The 19,306-nt window shown below is 41.1% G+C and overlaps 1 protein-coding gene across 8 annotated transcripts in view; it reads right to left on the bottom strand.

Annotated features, from left to right (window-relative positions):
- Positions 1-4,280: 4,280 nt before the first annotated feature.
- The window catches only part of TTC23L (tetratricopeptide repeat domain 23 like), a 54,438-nt gene continuing 39,412 nt past the window's right edge, over positions 4,281-19,306 (bottom strand). For 4 of the 8 annotated variants that reach the window (XM_039248250.1, XM_039248249.1, XM_039248247.1 and 1 more), the window contains exons 9-13: positions 18,493-18,620; positions 17,996-18,145; positions 13,996-14,078; positions 6,565-6,671; positions 4,281-4,356 (exon numbers count right to left, since the gene is read on the bottom strand). In XM_039248250.1, coding sequence (XP_039104181.1) covers positions 6,590-6,671; positions 13,996-14,078; positions 17,996-18,145; positions 18,493-18,620 — 443 coding nt within the window. In that variant the 3' untranslated portion in view covers positions 4,281-4,356; positions 6,565-6,589. Of the gene's footprint in view, positions 4,357-5,367; positions 5,777-6,564; positions 6,672-13,995; positions 14,079-14,273; positions 14,325-17,981; positions 18,146-18,492; positions 18,621-19,306 lie in introns of those variants that run through there. The other 4 variants (XM_039248251.1, XM_039248254.1, XM_039248253.1 and 1 more) reach the window with 4 other exon arrangements.

The raw sequence follows: 19,306 nt of genomic DNA, 5'->3' as shown, positions 1-19,306 counted from the left end.
TCAGATGAAAGAACCTCCATTTCTTATTAGCCACTTTTAGCATCTTATTAGCCACTATTTAATTTGTTACTAGGCTCTGAATTGCTCTTGATCTGAAGTACTTTTTAAAAGTTGAACCAGTGAAGAAGTTAAAATGTGTATCAGTTTAACAGGGAAAGATTGACATTTTTGCACATTAAAGTCAGTCTTTTTGGCTGCACCTATCTTTAACTATTTAGAATTCATAAGCTAATGAGTGTAATTCTTTCTACATCACCCACCAAGGTACTGATTATTAATAGAGTTTCCTATTTTGTGGTTTCTCCTCACCTTAAGAATTCACTTGTTCAGGTTCCCTTGAAAGTCCAGTAGGGGGAGTGTTTCCTCAGGCGAACTGCGATGCTTTGGTGACTACAAATTGATTTCACGTGTCACACACAAAAAATATAATCTTACTTTGAAGGCCTATATTAGTTTTGCCTTTTTGCAGTTTATCATTTTATTTTCATTGTGCTTGGTAAGGGCATGTGTAGTTAATATTTTTCTCCATTTTTAATTTTTTTTTTTTCCGTTTGAGGATACTGTGCTTCCCTCTGGAATTGATGATTCAAAATAAAAATAAAATATTTTGAATTCTATTTTTCTAATAAAATTAAGTCTTATAACACAATCACTTTCATAAGAAGCCATAGAGTTTCTATGGTGTATCAAGTAGTCCTAGAAAGAATTTGTTACAGTTGTCGAAAGGGCAGCAGGTGGCATTAACAGTTTAGGGTGGGCAATTTTTCAGAACAGAGTACCCCCTTCTTCCCTTACCTGTCCTCACGCCGACTTCCCCTTGGCCCCACCTGGAACAAAAGCTACTGGGTCCTGAGAAATTGGGGAAACTGTATAATATTTTCTCTTTTCCTAATTGTGTCCTCGGTAGTATTTCCAGGCACTAGTCAGGTTTTGCGCACCCCCCAAGGCCACCAGCAGCCCCAGCCTGGACTTTCCACTCCAGGAGTGGACAGAGATGCCATAGAGAGCTGTTCCCAGCGCTGCTGCTGTCCCTGTCTCTGTCACCGCCAGAGACTGCGATAACTCGTAATGTTTGAGGGAGGTTTTTTGAAATTAATAGCTTGTCGATCAATGTAACATAACAGTAGTGGCTCCCATTGGTAACACTAGAGGTATTCAGGACATGTGAAATGACTAAATTACTAAAGCGTAGTTAGTTCCCCACCTTTGCATGGAAAAGGACGGAAGAGTCTGGTGAGGCTTGTAACCTGGACATTGAGGCTTGATGCCTGAGGTGTGACCCCTCAATGGTCTCGCTTCCTGCCATCTTGTCCAAGGACTTCTGGTTTCTTGTTGCTGACTAAATTAGGACAGTCTCACTTCTGGGATACTGTCAAGTTTGCCTTAAGCAGACCTTTTGTGGAAAGTGGTAGGTGAACTACCAAAACAGAGAGGTAGGCTTCCCTGACCTTACAGAGCAGTTTGCACAAACATTTGCATGCTTGCCGACACGTGTATTAAAGTCTGTATGTGGGACAGTATGATCTAGGCTTGATTTTTTTCTTCTTTTTCTAATTTGGTAGAGATTGTAGGGAAATCGCTAACCCTCATCCACCTCACAGATTTCAGTTTCTGTGGCACGTGGGTGGCTCAGTCGGTTACACGTCTGACTTCGGCTCAGGTCATGATCTCTCAGTTTGTGAGTTCGAGCCTTGCATTGGGCTCTGTGCTGACAGCTCAGAGCCTGGAGCCTGCCTCAGATTCTGTGTCTCCTCCTCTCTGCTCCTCCCCCACTTGTAATCTGTCTCTCAAAAATAAATGTAAAAAAATTAAGAAAAAAAGATTTCAGTTTCTGTTAGATAATTTAAAAAGAATCTGAAAGTTGTGGATGACTTTGTTGACTCAGGTCTGTTAGAAACATCAAGTGTTTGGGGTAAATTACCAAATTGCTGGTTCCCATTGAATGATTTCAGAAAGTGGCTTAGTTCTCATCTACAGTTTTCCAAGAGAGAATGCACTTTATATTAAGTTTTACTGTGTTGACATTTCCAAGGTGGTTTCTTAAAACTCAAGGAGTTCAGACTACCAAAATTTTAAAACTTTTAGAACCAACATAAGTAACAACTTACTGTTTTCTCAGATATGAGGATATTAAAGCCATAGCTACCATTCATTATCACCACCATTTCATTAAACACTTTAACATCAAAATCTCAGAAAATGGACTATTAGCAACCTTACACTGACAAACACTGCATATATTTAAATATTTAAAACTAATTTCAGATGCAATATCAAGATCACATGGTGACATTTTATTTTACAAAGTTACACTTTCTGCTATTGTTTTATTGACAGAGGTTTGTCAGTCTGGAGATCTTAAGACTTTTGGGTCTCCCAAAGTAGTAACTTTTTTTTAAAATTTTTTTTTAATGTTTATTTATCCTTGAGAGAGTGAGAGAGACAGAGAATGAGCAGGGAAGGAGCAGAGCGAGAGAGGGACACAGAATCTGAAACAGGCTCCAGGCTCTGAGCTGTCAGCACAGAGCCTGACGCGGGGCTCGAACCCACGAACCGTGAGATCATGACCTGAGCCGAAGTCGGACTCTTAACCGACTGACCCCGCAGGCGCCCCGCAAAGTAGTAACATTTTTAAAACTGCTAGTGCCACACAAAATGGAGTCCAAATGACCACTTCTGTCTGGTACTTTGGTTTTTATCACAGTCATTGTTGAAAATCCATTTTCATCTCGATATGTGAAAATGGAAGCAATTCTTCTGAGGCTGCTTTAGTCAGTGCAGAATATTCTGGGTAAGAACAGCAGGCCCATCTCCAGACAGGGCTAAAATTAGCAATGGCAGACCGGTGACCAGTTCATAAGCACTGCCGAAAAGGTCAATGGGACATAGCCTTCAGGCAGGGCTGCAGCCTGAGACCGTGGTCCTGCGGGCTGAACTGCACGCATTCCGAACGCAGCTGCCGGGAGGAAAAACCAGTTTATAGACCAGGCACTGGCCTACTGGTATACAGGCATTCAGGCCCCTGCAGCACACTACTCACCACCATATCTTGACTACCGGTTGATCATTAGGTTTTACAGACTGAACAAATGACAAATAAATATTTTTAAAAAATGTTTTTAATTTATTTTTGAGAGACAGAGACAGAGCATGAGTGGGGGAGGGGCAGAGAGAGGGGGAGATGCAGAATCCAAAGCAGGCTCCAGGCTCTGAGCTGTCAGCACAGAGCCCAGTGCGGGGCTCGAACTCATGAACCGTGAGATCATGACCTGAGCCAAAGTTGGACACTTAACTGACTGAGCCACCTAGGTGCCCCGCCCCAAAATAATTTTTTGAATGAAGAACCAAAATGTGGTTCCCAAGCACTGAGGGATACAAGATGTTGGGTCCCTAAAGACAGTCTTTGAGCGCCATTAAATCAGCTCAGGGAACAGAAACAATGAAAAGAGAAACAAGTTTTTTATTTTGTAAAACTCACATGGATCTGATTTCTCTTTTCTCCCTGAATATGTGAAGACGACAGTAAGGAATATAATTTGAGATTGCTGTTTTCTTTTCCTAGACAGACATTTGTTCAGGAGGTAAGGATTTTTTTTTTTTTTTTTTTAAACAACCTTGGTTAAGATTCCTTCCACAAAACAAGCCTTTTGAATCCACTTTGGGGTTGGGGGTAGCATAATGGGATGGAAAGTAATCATCTGTGACTCAGGAAATCAGCTTTATAATCACCAGGCTGACCTTGAACAAACCAATCTCTCTTGTCCCTAGTTCGTTTATAAGAATCAAAGCCCTTTCTGCCTCTAATAGGGCAAATGTTTTCAGATCAAACGTTTCTTCACAAGGCAGTTTTAGTGACTTGAAACAGATTATGACTAAAAGTATTTCCAAACAGTGTATTAAAATGGTCACCAATAAACTACTTAGGTATTGCAGAATCTTCTTTAAAAACCAGAACTGAAGAAAATAAAATTTGAGTTATAAAAAGGGAAATACTAATGGTATTAGACTCCCCAGTCACTAAGAAACTAAAAGCATCTGTCTGAAAAAAGGTTTCTACACTTCCCCCACCCAGCCTGCCCCCCTCCCTCCCCCCCCCCCCCCCCCCCCCCCCCCCCCCCCCCCCGCCAAAGTTATAGATCAGGATCCTGCTTTCTAATGGCTCTTGGGTATTTTACCTGTAATGCTGCTGCTAAGTCAACCTTTATTCCCCTAGAGTTCTTAGTTCTGCTTTTGCTCTGCCATTGCTATCAGTGTTGATAAATATATCTTGTGATCCAGAATTTTTGTTATCAACAAGGTTGGCTTTATTGCTGGCCATCCAGTATAGAGGTTTTCTCTTTACTGATAACAAAAGACCTAAAGGAAGGGAGAAAAGCATTGGTGCATTTTTCTTTGTTCTTGCCTTCTCTTCTGATTCCAAATCACTGCTTTACTAAGCTAGAAGACTGAACTTCAGTCTGAGGCAACTATTTCACCATGTGCCCATACCCCTAAAGCCTCTAACAGGCCTCTAAAAGGGTACTCGAGTCTTGGGTTTTCTCCCTGAAGAACAGGGAACTCTTCCTTTGACAGATTGCCTTTAATCACAGCTGAAAAAAATTTACCTAACTTAGGGACTTTTATCTCGTTCATAATTTTCAGCTGATCTCTTCTCATGACTACACAGATTTTAGGGCCCAGGGCCCTGTTAACTGCTACAAAGAGGATCTATCTTTCCCATTTCCAGCCATTAAGATTCCCATCCTCTGATTTCCTAATATTGGAGAAGCTGGGCTGGAGTTAGAAGTAATCTGGTCCAGAAGAAATCTGGTCCAGAAACCTGGTTTCTATTAAGTGTTCTTCAGTCGTCTCCTATTTAGACCTCAAGCCCGCTAAGCGTGGTTTTCGTGGCCCCTATTTGCCTGAAAAAAAAAAAAAAATTGTTCCACAGAAATATGAGATACAAAATTTTATGAGGTCTTTTTTATAGTCAAGTTCCACTAAAGGCTGATTCATTCTCTGTCAACTACTGACTGCATAAAACTACAGAAAGCTATCTGGTGCTTTAACTTCCTTCTCAGTAAACCAAGAGATAATGTGATTTCAGATCTGAAGAAGAAAAAGGCACACATTAAGCCAATTGCCCCGGGTCTCATAAAATCCGAGGTGGGCAAAAATTTGAGTGGGGGTGGGGGGCGGGGGTGGGCTGCTAGGAAGAGGAACTCCTGTCCCACTCCAATCATGGGAGCTAGAAATCCGCCTCGTCCTCCTCTCGTACCCTCTGGCCACAAGGGGGCAGGATTCCCCTTGCCTGAAATCTCCAGGTCACTGAAAGGACACTGATTTCCATCCATAGCGTATACATTATTTTCCTTGGATTGAAGTGATTGTGTCACATTGTCTGCTTCCAAGGGCTGATAAGCTCCATCCAGCTCACTTTTGAGATGGAAGAGTGAAGTGTTTTCCACACCAGCTTGGTGTGGTAGCTTTTTACCAAGAATAGTTACCAGCCCCCATCTCCTTGTGCTTCATGTACCAAATGTTGTAACTAGAAGATAATAAACTTAAAGCAAGCCCAGGCTTCAGTAAAAATAAAAATAGCTGTTATTTGTTACATGATTACTACAGAGCGAGGCACCTTACTAACCACTTCACATACATTTTACTTTCACGGCAACACTAAGAGACCTGTATTCTTCTCATCTCCATTCTGTGGTGAAGAAACCAGGGTTACATGCAGATAGAAAGTGGTGGCCCTGGGATCTGAACGCAGGCTTGTCTGTCTCCAGAGCTAGCTCTTAACCGCCATGAATCATAAAGGGAAATTAATTCATAGGGATGTATTGAAGTCATGTTTCTATGATCAGATAAAATAGTTCATTGGTGACATAGTCATGTTCACAGACTATTATGTCCTGAAGTGGGGCCCACATTCTTTACCAAACTACAAAGGCATTCTTGTACCCTCAGTTCAAGCATGTGCTATACCCCTTGCTCTTAATAAATCTTAGATAGTTTCTCTACTTTGGTTCTAACGGCTGTGTTTTATGTGCCAAAGTTTAAGTCACTGATCATTTTCAAAAAGAAATCAGGTATATATGAATACAGTGGCTTTTTAAAAAATTAACTTGTTCTCGGGGCTCCTGGGTGGCTTAGTCGGTTAAGCGTCCGACTTCTGCTTAGGTCATGATCTCACGGTTCGTGGGTTCGAGCCCCGCGTCGGGCTCTGTGCTGACTGCCAGCTCAGAGCCTGGAGCCTATTTCGGAGTCTGTATCTCCCTCTCTCTCTGACCCTCCCCTGCTCACGCTGTCTCTCTCTGTCTCCTAGAAATAAATAAAAATTTTAAAAAATTAAAAAAAATAAAAAAAATTAACTTGTTCTCAACATGCCAGTAGGGAAGTTTAGTAGAAGGAAAGTTCTCAGAAGTCCACGAAAGGAGGTGTCACTTTGCTTACCCTAGTTTGATTTTTCCTAAACTGAACTGCCACAGAGCCTTTCTCCCCAGGGCGGCATCCCTTGGAATCAGCATCCCTTCAATGCCCTTTAGGAAATGCCTCCTTGTACGGAGGCCATAAAGAACTCACCATTGCTTCGATATACTGTCTTCTGTCACACCTCGGGGCCTTTGTATACACAGTTCCTTCGTCCAGGAATGGCTTGTCTTCTCCACCTGGATGAACAACTGCTTGCCCTTCAAGAGACAACTCAGTTGTAATGCTTCCTGGGAAGTCTTTTTCTGGCTCTCTTAGACTGTGTCTGCCTCCCACTTCCACAGTGCTGTGGTTTCTACTGCAGGCCCCACTCATGTTTGCACGTTCGCCTCTCCTACTTACTTGTCTCAAGAGCACTGACCATGTCGTACTTATCTTTATTAGCACCTGCATCTCTAACTACACTTAGCACTTAGCAGTTGTTCACAACATGTGTTAAGGAACGAATAAAGGTGAGGAAACTGAGACTTGGAATGTTTAGGTGGCCGAAGGTCATATGGGTATTTCATAGTGGAGTTGGGCCTCAAAGAATACTGGGCTCGTCACTCTGCCCAAATAGCAAATTTGTGGCAGAAGTTCAGCTATCCCCCTCCACCCATGCCCCACAGCAGACAATGCTAATAAATTAACTCCACTGAGCTCAGCCTTTTGCTCTGGAACTTCGAGCATCACTATAGGAAAACACTAACAGAGTGGGCCCATGAGATGAAAAATACTTGACCTCCTTGACCTCGTCCACACTGTAGCCTCCCATCTATCTATGTTTGTGGACATGGCAGGGTGCTGTAGATTGCAGAGTCCCTCCTCTTCTGCTAAAGACAGGGTGCTCTGAACTCTCTCTGTGTCGCTTAGCCTCTGTTCCTCTTCAGGGTGGCCCTGAGGCAGGGAGCTAAAGGTGCATAAGTTTTCCCTGCCCCATCTGCCCCCAGCTCTCCCGAGGACCCTGATTTGGAAGAGCTGGTGCCAAGGGGCAGATTTGCCCCTCACTGACTCATACACCTAGGTCGCCCAAGTATTTTCCTCTCTAATTTTGTAGAAGCAGTGTTGATTTTGTAGAGGCAGTGTTGGAATACTTACTGATAAATGGTAGGAAAAGAATATGAATGCAGCAGCCAGGAAGCCAGCTTATGCAGCATAAAGTTCATCGCTAAGGCTTATTTGGCTGACAAAGCACATCATCTATTCTCCTCGCTGCACTTCTTTCTGGAGATAATCTCCCCAAATCCCACTTTCCTTGGCTTTCCCTCCTTAGCCCCTCAGCCCAGAAGAGGCTGTTCTGTTTTGTTCATATGACCAAGAGGACAGTAGACCACTCATCCTTTAATGCGCATTCCTTCTTGGGGTGCCTGGGTGGCTCAGGTCGTGATCTCATGGTTTGTGAGTTCACTGCTGTCAGTGCAGAGCCCACTTTAGATCCTCTGTCCCCATCCCCAACCCCCTATTTTTTTTTAAAAATAGGCATTCTTTCTTTCCCCTCTTGTGAAAAGGATGGTTTTCCTTGCTGCTTCTGTTGGCTTCTACATCTTAAGACCCATCAAAAGTAACACCAAAATAGCTTGTTGGCATGTGGCTGTCCTAGAAACATTTAAAAATAACAAAAACGAAGTTGATGCACCATACTCTCAGACTTCCAGTAAGTCTAGATGACAAGCTAGAGTGGTAAAAGCAGCTGATATTTATTGAGTGGTTACCATAAGCCAGACACTGTGCAAGTGCCTTAGGTTAATAATCTCATTTGCTCCTCATTATGTTCCCATATTATAGATACTATTCGAGGCCTCATTAGGGAAAACTGAGGCTTAGGATAACTTGCCTAATGACATATAGAAAATGGCAGAGCCTGGATTCAAACACAGGTCCATCTGAATCTAAAGTCCATGACCTTGACTATTAATATTCTTCTAACAAGTAGAAATGTCCAGTATGGGAAAGGGCCACTTTGACAGGTAATGAGTGATTCCTGATTTGGGGAGGTGTTTAATCAGGTCCTGGGTTACCAGAGGAATCTTAAAAGTCAGCTCTACCAATAAACCTTGTTCTAATGTCTGTGGTGAGTCTCTATTTGCCAGCATCATGGCTTCTTAGGAGTCCTCATTCTTTTATCACTGTCATCATCACCTCTAATTAGCACATATGATGTTTCGGGCATCTTTCTAAGCAGTTTTACTTACATTAATTTATTTAGTCACAACTACCCTCCAAAGTAGGTATTATTATTATCCCCATTTAATAGATAAGGAACCTGAGAAGTAAAGAGACTTGTCCAAGGTCAGACAGCTAATAAGTAAAAGAGTGGGATATAACTCAGGTGTCTGGCTGTAGTCCATTTCACTGTCTCTTACCATTTGATACATGTGTCATACTCTTTAAAAATTCATCCTTTTTATTATCACAGATATAATACATATTTGTTGTAAGAAATGTCAACACAAATATATAACATAGAAGTTGAAAGTCTCACATAATCCAATGTCTCAGAGATAATTACTGTTACCTTCACTAACTACACATTTATATATTTATTTATGGGTTATACTACAGATAATGCTCATTAATATGTATTTTTCATGTTTTACCCCTAACAATTGATCTGCAATATTTTTCCATAATTCTTCAAAGCTCTACTTCATGCTTTTGAATGACCATATTATATGATCATAAACATGGACCGCATTATATTGATCATAAACACGCACTGGTATTTCTACTGGTGGACATTTGAGGTTTTCCTGCTGTTTTGCTATTATAAAAAAATCTACAAGGATGGCAGAAGACCCTATTTCTGCATGACCTCCAAATAATACAGAAATAATAATTATAATTAACAGTTCATAGAAGCTTACTATATGTCATACATTAAGTAAAGCACTTAAAATAGAGTGCTCTTAGGGGCACCTGGGTGGCTGAGTCAGTCAAGCATCTGAAACTTGATTTCAGCTCAGATCATGATCTCACAGTTTGTGGGATCGAGCCCTGCATTGGACTCTGCACTGACAGCGTGGAGCCTGCTTGGGGTTTTCTCTCCCTCTCTTTCTGCCTCTCCCCTGTTCGTGCTCTTTCTCTCTCTCTCAAAAATAAATAAGTAACCTTTAAAAGGGTGCCCTTATACACATTTTTAAGATTATTTTTAATATATTTTAAAGTAAACTCTCTGTGCTCAAACTTACAACCCCAAGATCAAGAGTCATATTCTCTACAGGCTGAGCCAGTCAGATGCCCCTTTGCGTTTTTTTAGATGAGAAAAAGAAGACATAGGAAGTGTCACTCCAAATGGGAAAGCTCAAATTTGAGCCTTGTTTTTTAAAAAAAATTTTCATGTTTATTTATCTTTGACAGAGAGAGACAGAGTGCAAGTGAGGGAGGGGTGGAGAAAGAGGGAGACACAGAATCTGAAGCAGGTTACAGGCTCTGAGCTGTCAGAAAGCCCAATGCGGGGCCTGAACTCACAAACTGTGAGATCATGACCCCTGAGGTGAAGTTGGAGGCTTAACCGACTGAGCCACCCAGGCACCCCTGAGCCCTGTTTTGATTTTAAATCACATTGCATATACACATCTAAAATAAGTGTGAGTGTTCTTTCTAAAGCCTTTTCATTTCACATACACATATTCCATGAGGTTCCTATCCATTCCCTTCACTGCAGAATCTGTGTCCTTGATTTCCTGGTCCATTCAGCCCATTAGACGTTGTCAAATGGATGCACTGTGGGTACCTCAAACGTAACACATCCAAAACAGAAATCACCTTCCTCACACCCCCTAGACACCCTCCAGGATGACTGCCAATTGTCAACACTCTTTCATTTAATAGCATTGCCATGCACTCAATTGTCCAAGCTAGAAACTTCAAAGCTGCCTGTGGCTCCTGCCTATATTACACCCCACATCTAACTGGCTCTAAGGTCTTCTTACAAGATACCACTATTTTTTTCTCAGTCCATACTCTCCACCTTCCTCCTACTATGACTTTAGATAATTACGGCTCCTGACACCTCTCCTTGGACTATTGTATCTGCTCATAACTGATCTCCTTACTTCTAATCTCTCCCTAGGTCCCATCTATTCTTCCACTGCTGTCAGAGCTAACGTTGTAAAGCCAATACTTAATCAAGTCATATCCTGCCTACATTCTCATTACTAAGTTTTAAACTCAGCATGGCACAGAAAACATTCCATAGTCTCACCCTAATTTATCTTTCCAAACTCATCCGCAGTATATTCTTAACTATGTACCTTAAATTATGACCACCCATGGTCACTTGTGTCTCCTCAGAACTATCAGTTATCTCCATGCCCCTATGCTTTTGTTCATGCTACTTGAGATGCCCTCCTCTGGCATCTCTTCTATCTGCTGATGTTTTACTTTTCTTTGAAGACCCAGCATGCCGCCCCCGGTGTACACAGTTTCCACCCATATCTCTAGCCTCTCAATTTATTACTTGTCCTCCCTGTTTACATTCCTATTAATGTTTTACTACAGACTAGAAATCTGGTCACGTGTTTTTCTGGTCAGTCTGTTTTTCTGAAAGGACTCGATCTTAAACATATTAGTATTTGTAGTGCTGGAAGGAGCTTTGTATGTAAAAAATTAAAAGTGGAGTTCATTTGTGATTTAGGTAAAAGGCTAAACCACCTCAAAGTTTACTTCCAAATCTGGAGGTTTTCTGTGCCTTTCTGATACACTAAAACCTTATTTGAGGATCACAATGATCATTTAACCTTAGAATTAACTCCGGTTTCAAGGCTCCATTTCTGCTTTCACTTCTTTGCAGAGGCTTTAAAGGCCAAGCATTTGGGATCCTGGCAACGAACACCCAGTGGAGTATTGTCATTGGGTTTCCGGAGAAGCTGGGGTAAAAACTACAAGAGCACATTGGAAAACTAGCAGGGCTCCGGGACATCTGGGATTGATTATCCAGTGAGACGCTCAAGTAAGAACAATTCTTGTTCTAGTTTTTTTTGACATCTGGACTTTGGCAGCTACTCCTATGGCTTTCTCAGCAGTTCCTGAGGCATGAGATAGGGCTTGTTTCAGTGGAGGAAATACCTCCAGGGACTTCACTTCTCCTACAGCAGAGCCCTCGCAGAGATTCGTTCCTTTTACATGGATTTTCTTAGCAGGTCAGGCCTTCTTGTCATTTACACAGAGACTTAGTCTCCCCACACCCAGGGAAATTCACACTACCGGGGTCTGAGTTAGGTTACACCAACCCCCTCCTAATTCCCCTTCCTCCTGTGATTCTTTCTGAACCACTGGCAAGGAAGCAAGGAATGGTAAAAGACTGGGAGGAGAAGCAGCCTCAGGCTACTGGGAAGTGGATTCACTCCGGCTACTGGGAAGTGTCTCTTGTTAAATGCACGCTGAGTAGAACTTTAGTTCCGGTTCTGAGGGAGAAGGGGGAGTGAAGGCTGTTTTGCTAACATTTATTGAGCACATACTCTGCCAGGCACTGCCCTATGCATGTTATATACATTATTTTATTTAAAACCTGCAACAATTTTCTGTGGGATACTATTATCTGTATTCTAATGATGGAGAAACTAAGGTTCGAGGAGGTTAAATGATTTTCTCGAGGCCACATACGTAGTCAGTGGCAGAGGCCGGTTAAGTTGACAGGGATGAATCCTGTCATCCCTGGCGTGAGGTGAGAGATCTACACTTTACTGATTACTCCTAATGTAAAATAACAACAGTTGCATGATATACAAAAGCTTTTTGTTTAAACATTCGGATCTATTACCTCCAGCACATCAGAGAGATGCTGGTGATGATGCTGGTGATGATGATGATGACCCCACCATTCATGAAGATGGAAGACCTGCCAGGACCTGATCTAGGGGTGCTGTGTTATAGGTTATCTTATTCTCAGAAAACCGCTTTTTGAGGAAGGTTATTATTATTTTCTTGATGAATATATAGAGGCTGAGGAAGGTTAAATAACTTCACCTGGGTCAGAGAGCTGAGTGTTGGAGCCTGAGTTTTAAATCCAGACAGTCTACCTCCAGAGTGTAAGCTACACTGTCTACAAAGAGCACATTCTGGAGTTACAGAGACGTGGTTTCGAATCCCAGCTCTGCCTCTTCCTGGGTAAATTAACTTGAACATATCAGTCCTCAGTTTCTCCATATGTAAAATGCAGCTCTGGAGACTCATCTGCTAATGTGGTGTCTCCATATATATTCTCAAATTCATCAGAGTCAGAATCCCTATTCTACAGGAAATGAAAGTGCATTTTTGAAATATGACAGATGTGGGTTCAATTATTACTACTTAACACTTACCAGCTGGGTATTAAACAAGATACTCAAACTTTCAGATTCTCAGTTTCATCACCTGAACATGGGAGGTAAAAATGCCCACCTAATAGGAATATTTGTGGGTTAGAAATAGTAGATGTATTTTACAATGCCAGGGAATTGGAAGGAGTTCTACGCTATACTCATTATTTAAATATTGTTATGGCTCTTGACCAGGAAACTACACATTCATATACACTAGCAGGTAAGGGGCCAAGTTCCCCGTATACTAATCCTAACACGGGCATCAGTAGGGAGGCTAGAGAGCCCCCTTCTGGGTAGTGATGAGACAGGAGACAGTATTCTGTTGGGCCTGCTGTAGGTGTGGCCCTGACTCCGGTAGGTGGGGGTTGGATGGGCTGAATGTGCTCTCTCTGCTCATCTTGTCGCTCACCTGTCTGGCCCGGTGGGAAAGGTTACCAAGTGTGAGCTGCCTCCAGTGAGCTACAGTCGGGGTCCAGACCCTCGCTCCATAACAATGCCCCTCCTTATTAGGCTTTGGGGGAGAAGCACATGGCCTTTAGGGTGACACCTGCTTAGGTCCAAACCCTCTGTCAAATGAGAGCTATCATACTGGCTATTTGTTAGGATTAAATTCTTTATGAAAACGACCTAGCCCCATTATAGGGGTTTAGTGTACACTCAACAAATTTTAATTCTCATCTTTCTTAGAAGAGAATACTTCAAGGTCAATGTCATTTTGAGATAAACACAAAGTTAAAGAAGAGGGCAAGTCTGCACAAAACACTTTTTTGGATTAAGTTCTGAATATTTTAAAAAAGATTCTCAAGAGTCTCTTTTGCAACTAATTTCAGAGCTAATTAAATCCCCCCAAAACTTGCCTTATATTTGATGACCTAGATTTTGTATATTCAGCAAGAAAAAGCAAGTTGAATGTATTCATTTACTTTGAATACCCTGTCACAGGCTGTAAGCTGAGATCTTCTCTTACAGGATTTGGTTCTAATGCTCAGCATTGAAAGAGAGACTATAAATTCTATATATTATTGCAGCAGAGCAATACTACAGCACTGGTTTCTGACAGATTACATGAAATCAACTACTTACCTCCACAGGATTTGGCCAAATCCATAGTCCAGGTTGGCATTCTGCCCCTCTAGCAAGAATAACAGAGGTGCTCACCCCCTAACTGACTGAATCTGGGCAAGGCCATGCTATCCCCTAATCCATACCAATGACCTAGTTGGTGACCAGTGCCACAACTCACCTCTGCATCAGGGTAAGGAGGTCTTTTGTGTCTCTGCTTTTACTGTGCTCACTTCCATATAAAAGGATTTGAATCATCAGACACTGCAGGTAAGTTGAGAAACATAGCAGGTTAAGGAGAATTAGATAGCAAGCATCTTCTTTATAAACCAAACTCAGAAGAGCATCACTGGAACTGAGGTATCATGAGTTTCCATGTCAAATTCCCGCACTGCATCTCCTCCTGGTTCCCAACCAAGGAGGAAAAGGAGACTGAACTGAAGGCTCCGCACACCTCCTTGCTCTATGTGCGTCATTCCACTTCACTGCACCTGCCACCTCCATATGTGGCTACGGAGAATGAAAGTAACGGGGCCAAAACATGGCTTCAGTAGTGGTTTCCATCAGGATTTTCCAAATAACTATGACCAAATGGATGGATATCAATGAAATCTGTGTCTGGGTCCTAAATTTGCATTGCATTCTCAAGCTATATTGCTTTTTTTTTTTTTTTTTTTAAGTTTATTTATTTATTTACTGACAGAGACAGTATGAGCGGGGGAGGAGCAGAGAGAGAAAAAGAGAGAAGGAGAGAGAGAATCCCAAGCAGGCTCCACACTGTTAGCACAGAGTCTGACGTGGGGCTCTAACCCATAAAACTGTGAGATCATGACCTGAGCCAAAACCAAGAGTCGGACGCTCAACAGACGGAGCCACCCAGGTGCCCCTATGTCACTTTATTCTTAGGCAGTTTTCCATTTAAAATTTTATTACTGACCTCTCTTTCCAATCAAGATGGAATCATTAGGATCAGATTTACAGTTGCACATGAAACAACCAAAAAATGAACAAGTCAACAAAATATATGAACCAATCTTTAAGTCTCTGAACATCAGCCAACAAAGACCAGTGATCCCCGAGAGAGGGAAACAAGTGAGATAAATCCTAAAACTGCCCCCAGATTATTGCTTTGAGAGCATTTCTGGGTCACGATGCAGGGAAGGGCACAAAGGGAAGCTCAGCAGACTCCCTGAGTTGAGGACAAGGAGCTGAGAGTCCCAGGAAACTCTCAGAGCCGAGTTTAAAGAAAGGAGACAGCTGCACAGAAAAAGATCCAGGAATATCTGTAGTGGATCCCCTAAGTATTCAGCAGAGCTCTGACTAGCACTTCTATGTGAGAAGACTGCCCAAAGCTGGGAAAAGAATCAGCTGAAGGGGCCGGAGGGGAGAGGGCCTGGTGCTTACACAGGGATAGGCAGAGGGCCTATTTCCATCAGCACTCACTGCTCATGGAGCTTTGGGTGGTGTGCTCAGAAGGCTTTTGCCTCAGTCATGTGGGATAATTAGCCTCTGACTAAATGCTGCTCCAGTCTCATCTAGTGAATCCTAAAATGCAAGACCTAAAAGGACTAAACTGTAATTTAACTGAGTCCCAAAACAAAGTTCAAGAATACTTATAGGAATACAAAAATATCCAACACCCAATAAGGAAAAATGCTCAATGTCTGGCATCCAAACAAAGACTGCAAAGCACATAAAAGGAGAAAAGTGTGATCCGTATGAGAAAAATCAATAGATCAAAACCAACCCAAAAACTGACATAGATACGAGAATTAGAAGAGAAGTATATTAAAACTGTTATTGTACATAACAAACAAAACTTTATTGCACATGTTAAAAAATGAAATGGGGATATGAAAAATTTATTTTCTTAAAAGACCCAAGTCAAACTTCTGGAGATGAAAATGTCTGAAAGGAAAAATACACTGCATGGGATTAAGAGCAGGTCTGACATTACAGAAGGAAAAAAGATAGTAAATCTAAAGGCACAAGAATAAGAGCTATCCATGAAGAAAAATCATAGATTACAGTCGTGGGTACGGAAAAATAATTTTTATAATATCCAACACCCAATTGTATAAAATCCAATGTCCATTCTTGATTTAAAAACAACTCCTTAGCAAACCAGGAGTAGAAGGGAATCTCCTCAACCTGATAAATAGTATTTATAAAAAAAGTCTCAGCTAACAACAAACCTAACTGATGCAGGACAAATTTAATCCCCTGAAAACAGGAATTAGACAAGGTTGCCTGTTCTCACCACTTCTATTCAACATTGTACTAGACGTTCTGGCCAATGTAGCAAGAAATAAAAGGTATTCAAATTGGAATGAAAGAAGTAAAACTTGATTTGCAGATGATATGATCATCTATGTGGGACATCTGATGATTCTATAAACAGCTACCAGAATAAGTGAGTTTAGCAAAGTCATGGGACCCAAAATTATATATTAAAAAATCATTGTATTTCTATTACTAACAACATCAATCAGAAATTGAAATTCAAATATGATACATTTAAAATAGCATCAAAGGGGCACCTGGGTGGCTCAGTCAGTTAAGCGTCGGACTTCGGCTCAGATCATGATCTCAGGGTTTGTGGGTTCAAGCCTCGCGTCGGGCTCTGTGCTGACAGCTAGCTCAGAGCCTGGAGCCTGCTTCAGATTCTGTGTCTCCCTCTTTCTCTGACCCTCCCCTGCTCACACTGTCTCTCTCACTCTCTCACAGGAATAAATAAAACATTTAAAAAAATTTTTTTAAAATAAAAAATAAAATAAAATAGCTCAAAAGTTGAAAATCAGTATGAATAAATCTAAGGAAAGGTGCACATGACCTGTACATCGAAAACTATAAGAAATATTATCAGGAGACATTAAAGATGACCTACACAAGGGGAGAATATCACACGTTCATGGGTGAGAAGCTCAAGGTTGTTAAAAATGTTAATCCTCCCAACCTGATCTCCACATTCAATGCAATCTCAAGCTAAATCTGAGCACGTGTTTTTGCGGAAACTGATAGTGATTCTAAAATTCCTGTGGAAATGCAAAGAAACTAGAATACTCTGAACAAAACTGAAAAAGAACAAAGTTAAAAAAGTAACACTACCTGATTTCAAGACTTGTTTTAAAGCTACAATAATCAAGACAGCATGTATTGACATGAAGATGGAAAAATAACCAGTGCAACAGAAAAGAGTACATTAATAATACACACACACACACACACACACACACACACACTGAATTTTTGACAAAGATGCAAAGATAATTCAGTAGAGAAATGAATGTCATTTCAATAAAAATGGTTCTGGAACAGCTGGCTACCCATATGCTAGACAAACAAACAAACAGACAACCTGGGATTCATTCCTAGCACCATATAGGAAAACTGATTCAAGTGGATCATAGACCTAAATGTTAAACCTAAAACTACAAAATATCTAGAGGAAAACATGGGAGAAAAATATGTTTGCCTTTGGTTAGGCAAAGATTTCTTAGGTAAAACACCAAAAGTGCAATCCATAAAAGAAAAAGTGGATAAACTTCATTAAATTTCAAAGCTTCTGCTCTTCAGAAGACACGTGTTAAGAAAACTGCATGCCAAGAGAAAATATTTCCAAATCATGTATCTGATAGAGAACTTGTACCTAGAATATATGAAGAACTTTTTTTCCTGAGTGGAGCATGAGTGTGTGTGTGGGGGGGGGGCGGGGGGAACAGAGAGAGAGACGGAGACACAGAATCAGCAGCAGGCTCCAGGCTCTGAGCTGGAGCCTTATGTGGGGCTCGAACTCGTGAACTGTGAGACCATGACCTGAGCTGAAGTCAGATGCCCAACTGACTGAGCCACCCAGGTGCCCCTGGGGTGTTATTCTTTTTAAGACTCTGGTCCAAGCATAGACACAGTAAGTTTCTGTATCTCCCTCAGCACATCTTAGAAAGTGAATTTTTACCTTACTTAAAAAAAAAAAAAAAGAAATAGAAAAGGAAGAAAAAAGGAGTCAGGAAAGAAAGACAGGGAAGTGAAGGGAAGCAGAGGGGAGGGAAGGGGAGGGAAAGGAAGGGAATATGTGCATACATAAACACACACACACACACACACACACACACACACACCCCTCACTCCTCACATAGTGCTTACAGGCCTAGAAGGAAATGTACAAACCAGCCAGCATGCACCTTCCTTAGTAGCTGAATCGCCTTTCTGAGCTCTCCTTTGGCAAAGCAGATCCTGCCCATGATGTAAAAAGTTTCAGCCACTTTTTCACTACAGTCACCATAGGTGGTGACCTGAGACTTCAGTGAGGCCTTTAGCAGTCTGTAAGCTTCCTAGGGAATTTAAAAAATGCTTTTTAATCATCCTGGCAATTCTGAAGGAATATGCCAGTTCTATTCCATTCCATAAACTCTATGGAGGAGGCGTTCTATGCCTCACCAGGATCTGTTCATTGTGATGTGTCACCTAAGTAATGTGTTTCTATGAGGAGTTAAAATTTCATGCTTATATTTATTAATAACAGTTAATCCATATATAATTATTTACTCTTCACAACTACTCTATGAGAGAGGACCTATTATTATACTCATATTATAGATGAAGGAATGGACACTAATAAAAGCTAAGGATCTTGCCCGAGATCACACTGTCTCTAGTTGATTTGCCTGTTCATATTTACCTCTTTTTCCCCATTTTGGATAAGCCATTTGCAAAATTCTTCAGTGGTTGCCAGTGTTTCATAATCCGTGGGGCCCAATGTTGCTTGATATGCACTGATACTTTTTATAAAATATGTCTCAACAGCATCTGCAAAAAAAAAAAAAAAAGGGAAACACTAATTAAGGAAAGCTGCTAGCCTTTCCAAGTATCTAATATCAGCTTTTCATACTTCAAGTCCATGCCTGTTCTCATTCCAGGTCTCATAAGTAGCCTCAGAAAGCCTGAGATATAATTTGATGGCATCAATTGATGTAATTTTATTCTCTTGATTAAATGCATGGATTTTTATGTAGGAAAAAAAATTGTATCTGAATAGCCTTATCCCAAGACCCAAAATGGCCACTGTATTGAACTCCTAACTGCAATGAAAGACTATATATTTAGCTAAACTAAACTCTGATAGAAAGTGCTATTTACTGGGATTCCTGTTAGGTGTGTGTGTTTGTGTGTGTGGTTGTGTGTGTGTGTGTGTGTGTGTGTGTGTGAAAAAGTTTTTGTTTCAAAAGTACTTCAAATGTAGTCGTTATTGTTTAAACATTTACTTTTACTGTTGTCTTTTATTCCAAACATAATAGATGTTTATAGTCAGTCTAGAAAATGCAATAGAAGCAAAAAGAAAATTATCTCCTCACACACCAATCAGAAGCAAGCACCATTTACATTTTTTACCAATGTATTCAGGTATAATTGGCATAACACAACTTCAACCATTGTAATTACCCAGTCTGGTGAAGTTTTTGTAAATTTATAGTTATGTAATCAAGATTGAAATC

Source organism: Hyaena hyaena, unplaced genomic scaffold, assembly GCF_003009895.1.
Source record: "Hyaena hyaena isolate Hyena2069 unplaced genomic scaffold, ASM300989v1 scaffold_310, whole genome shotgun sequence".
Taxonomy (NCBI): domain Eukaryota; kingdom Metazoa; phylum Chordata; class Mammalia; order Carnivora; family Hyaenidae; genus Hyaena; species Hyaena hyaena.
This window is presented reverse-complemented; position numbering and strand designations above follow the sequence as displayed.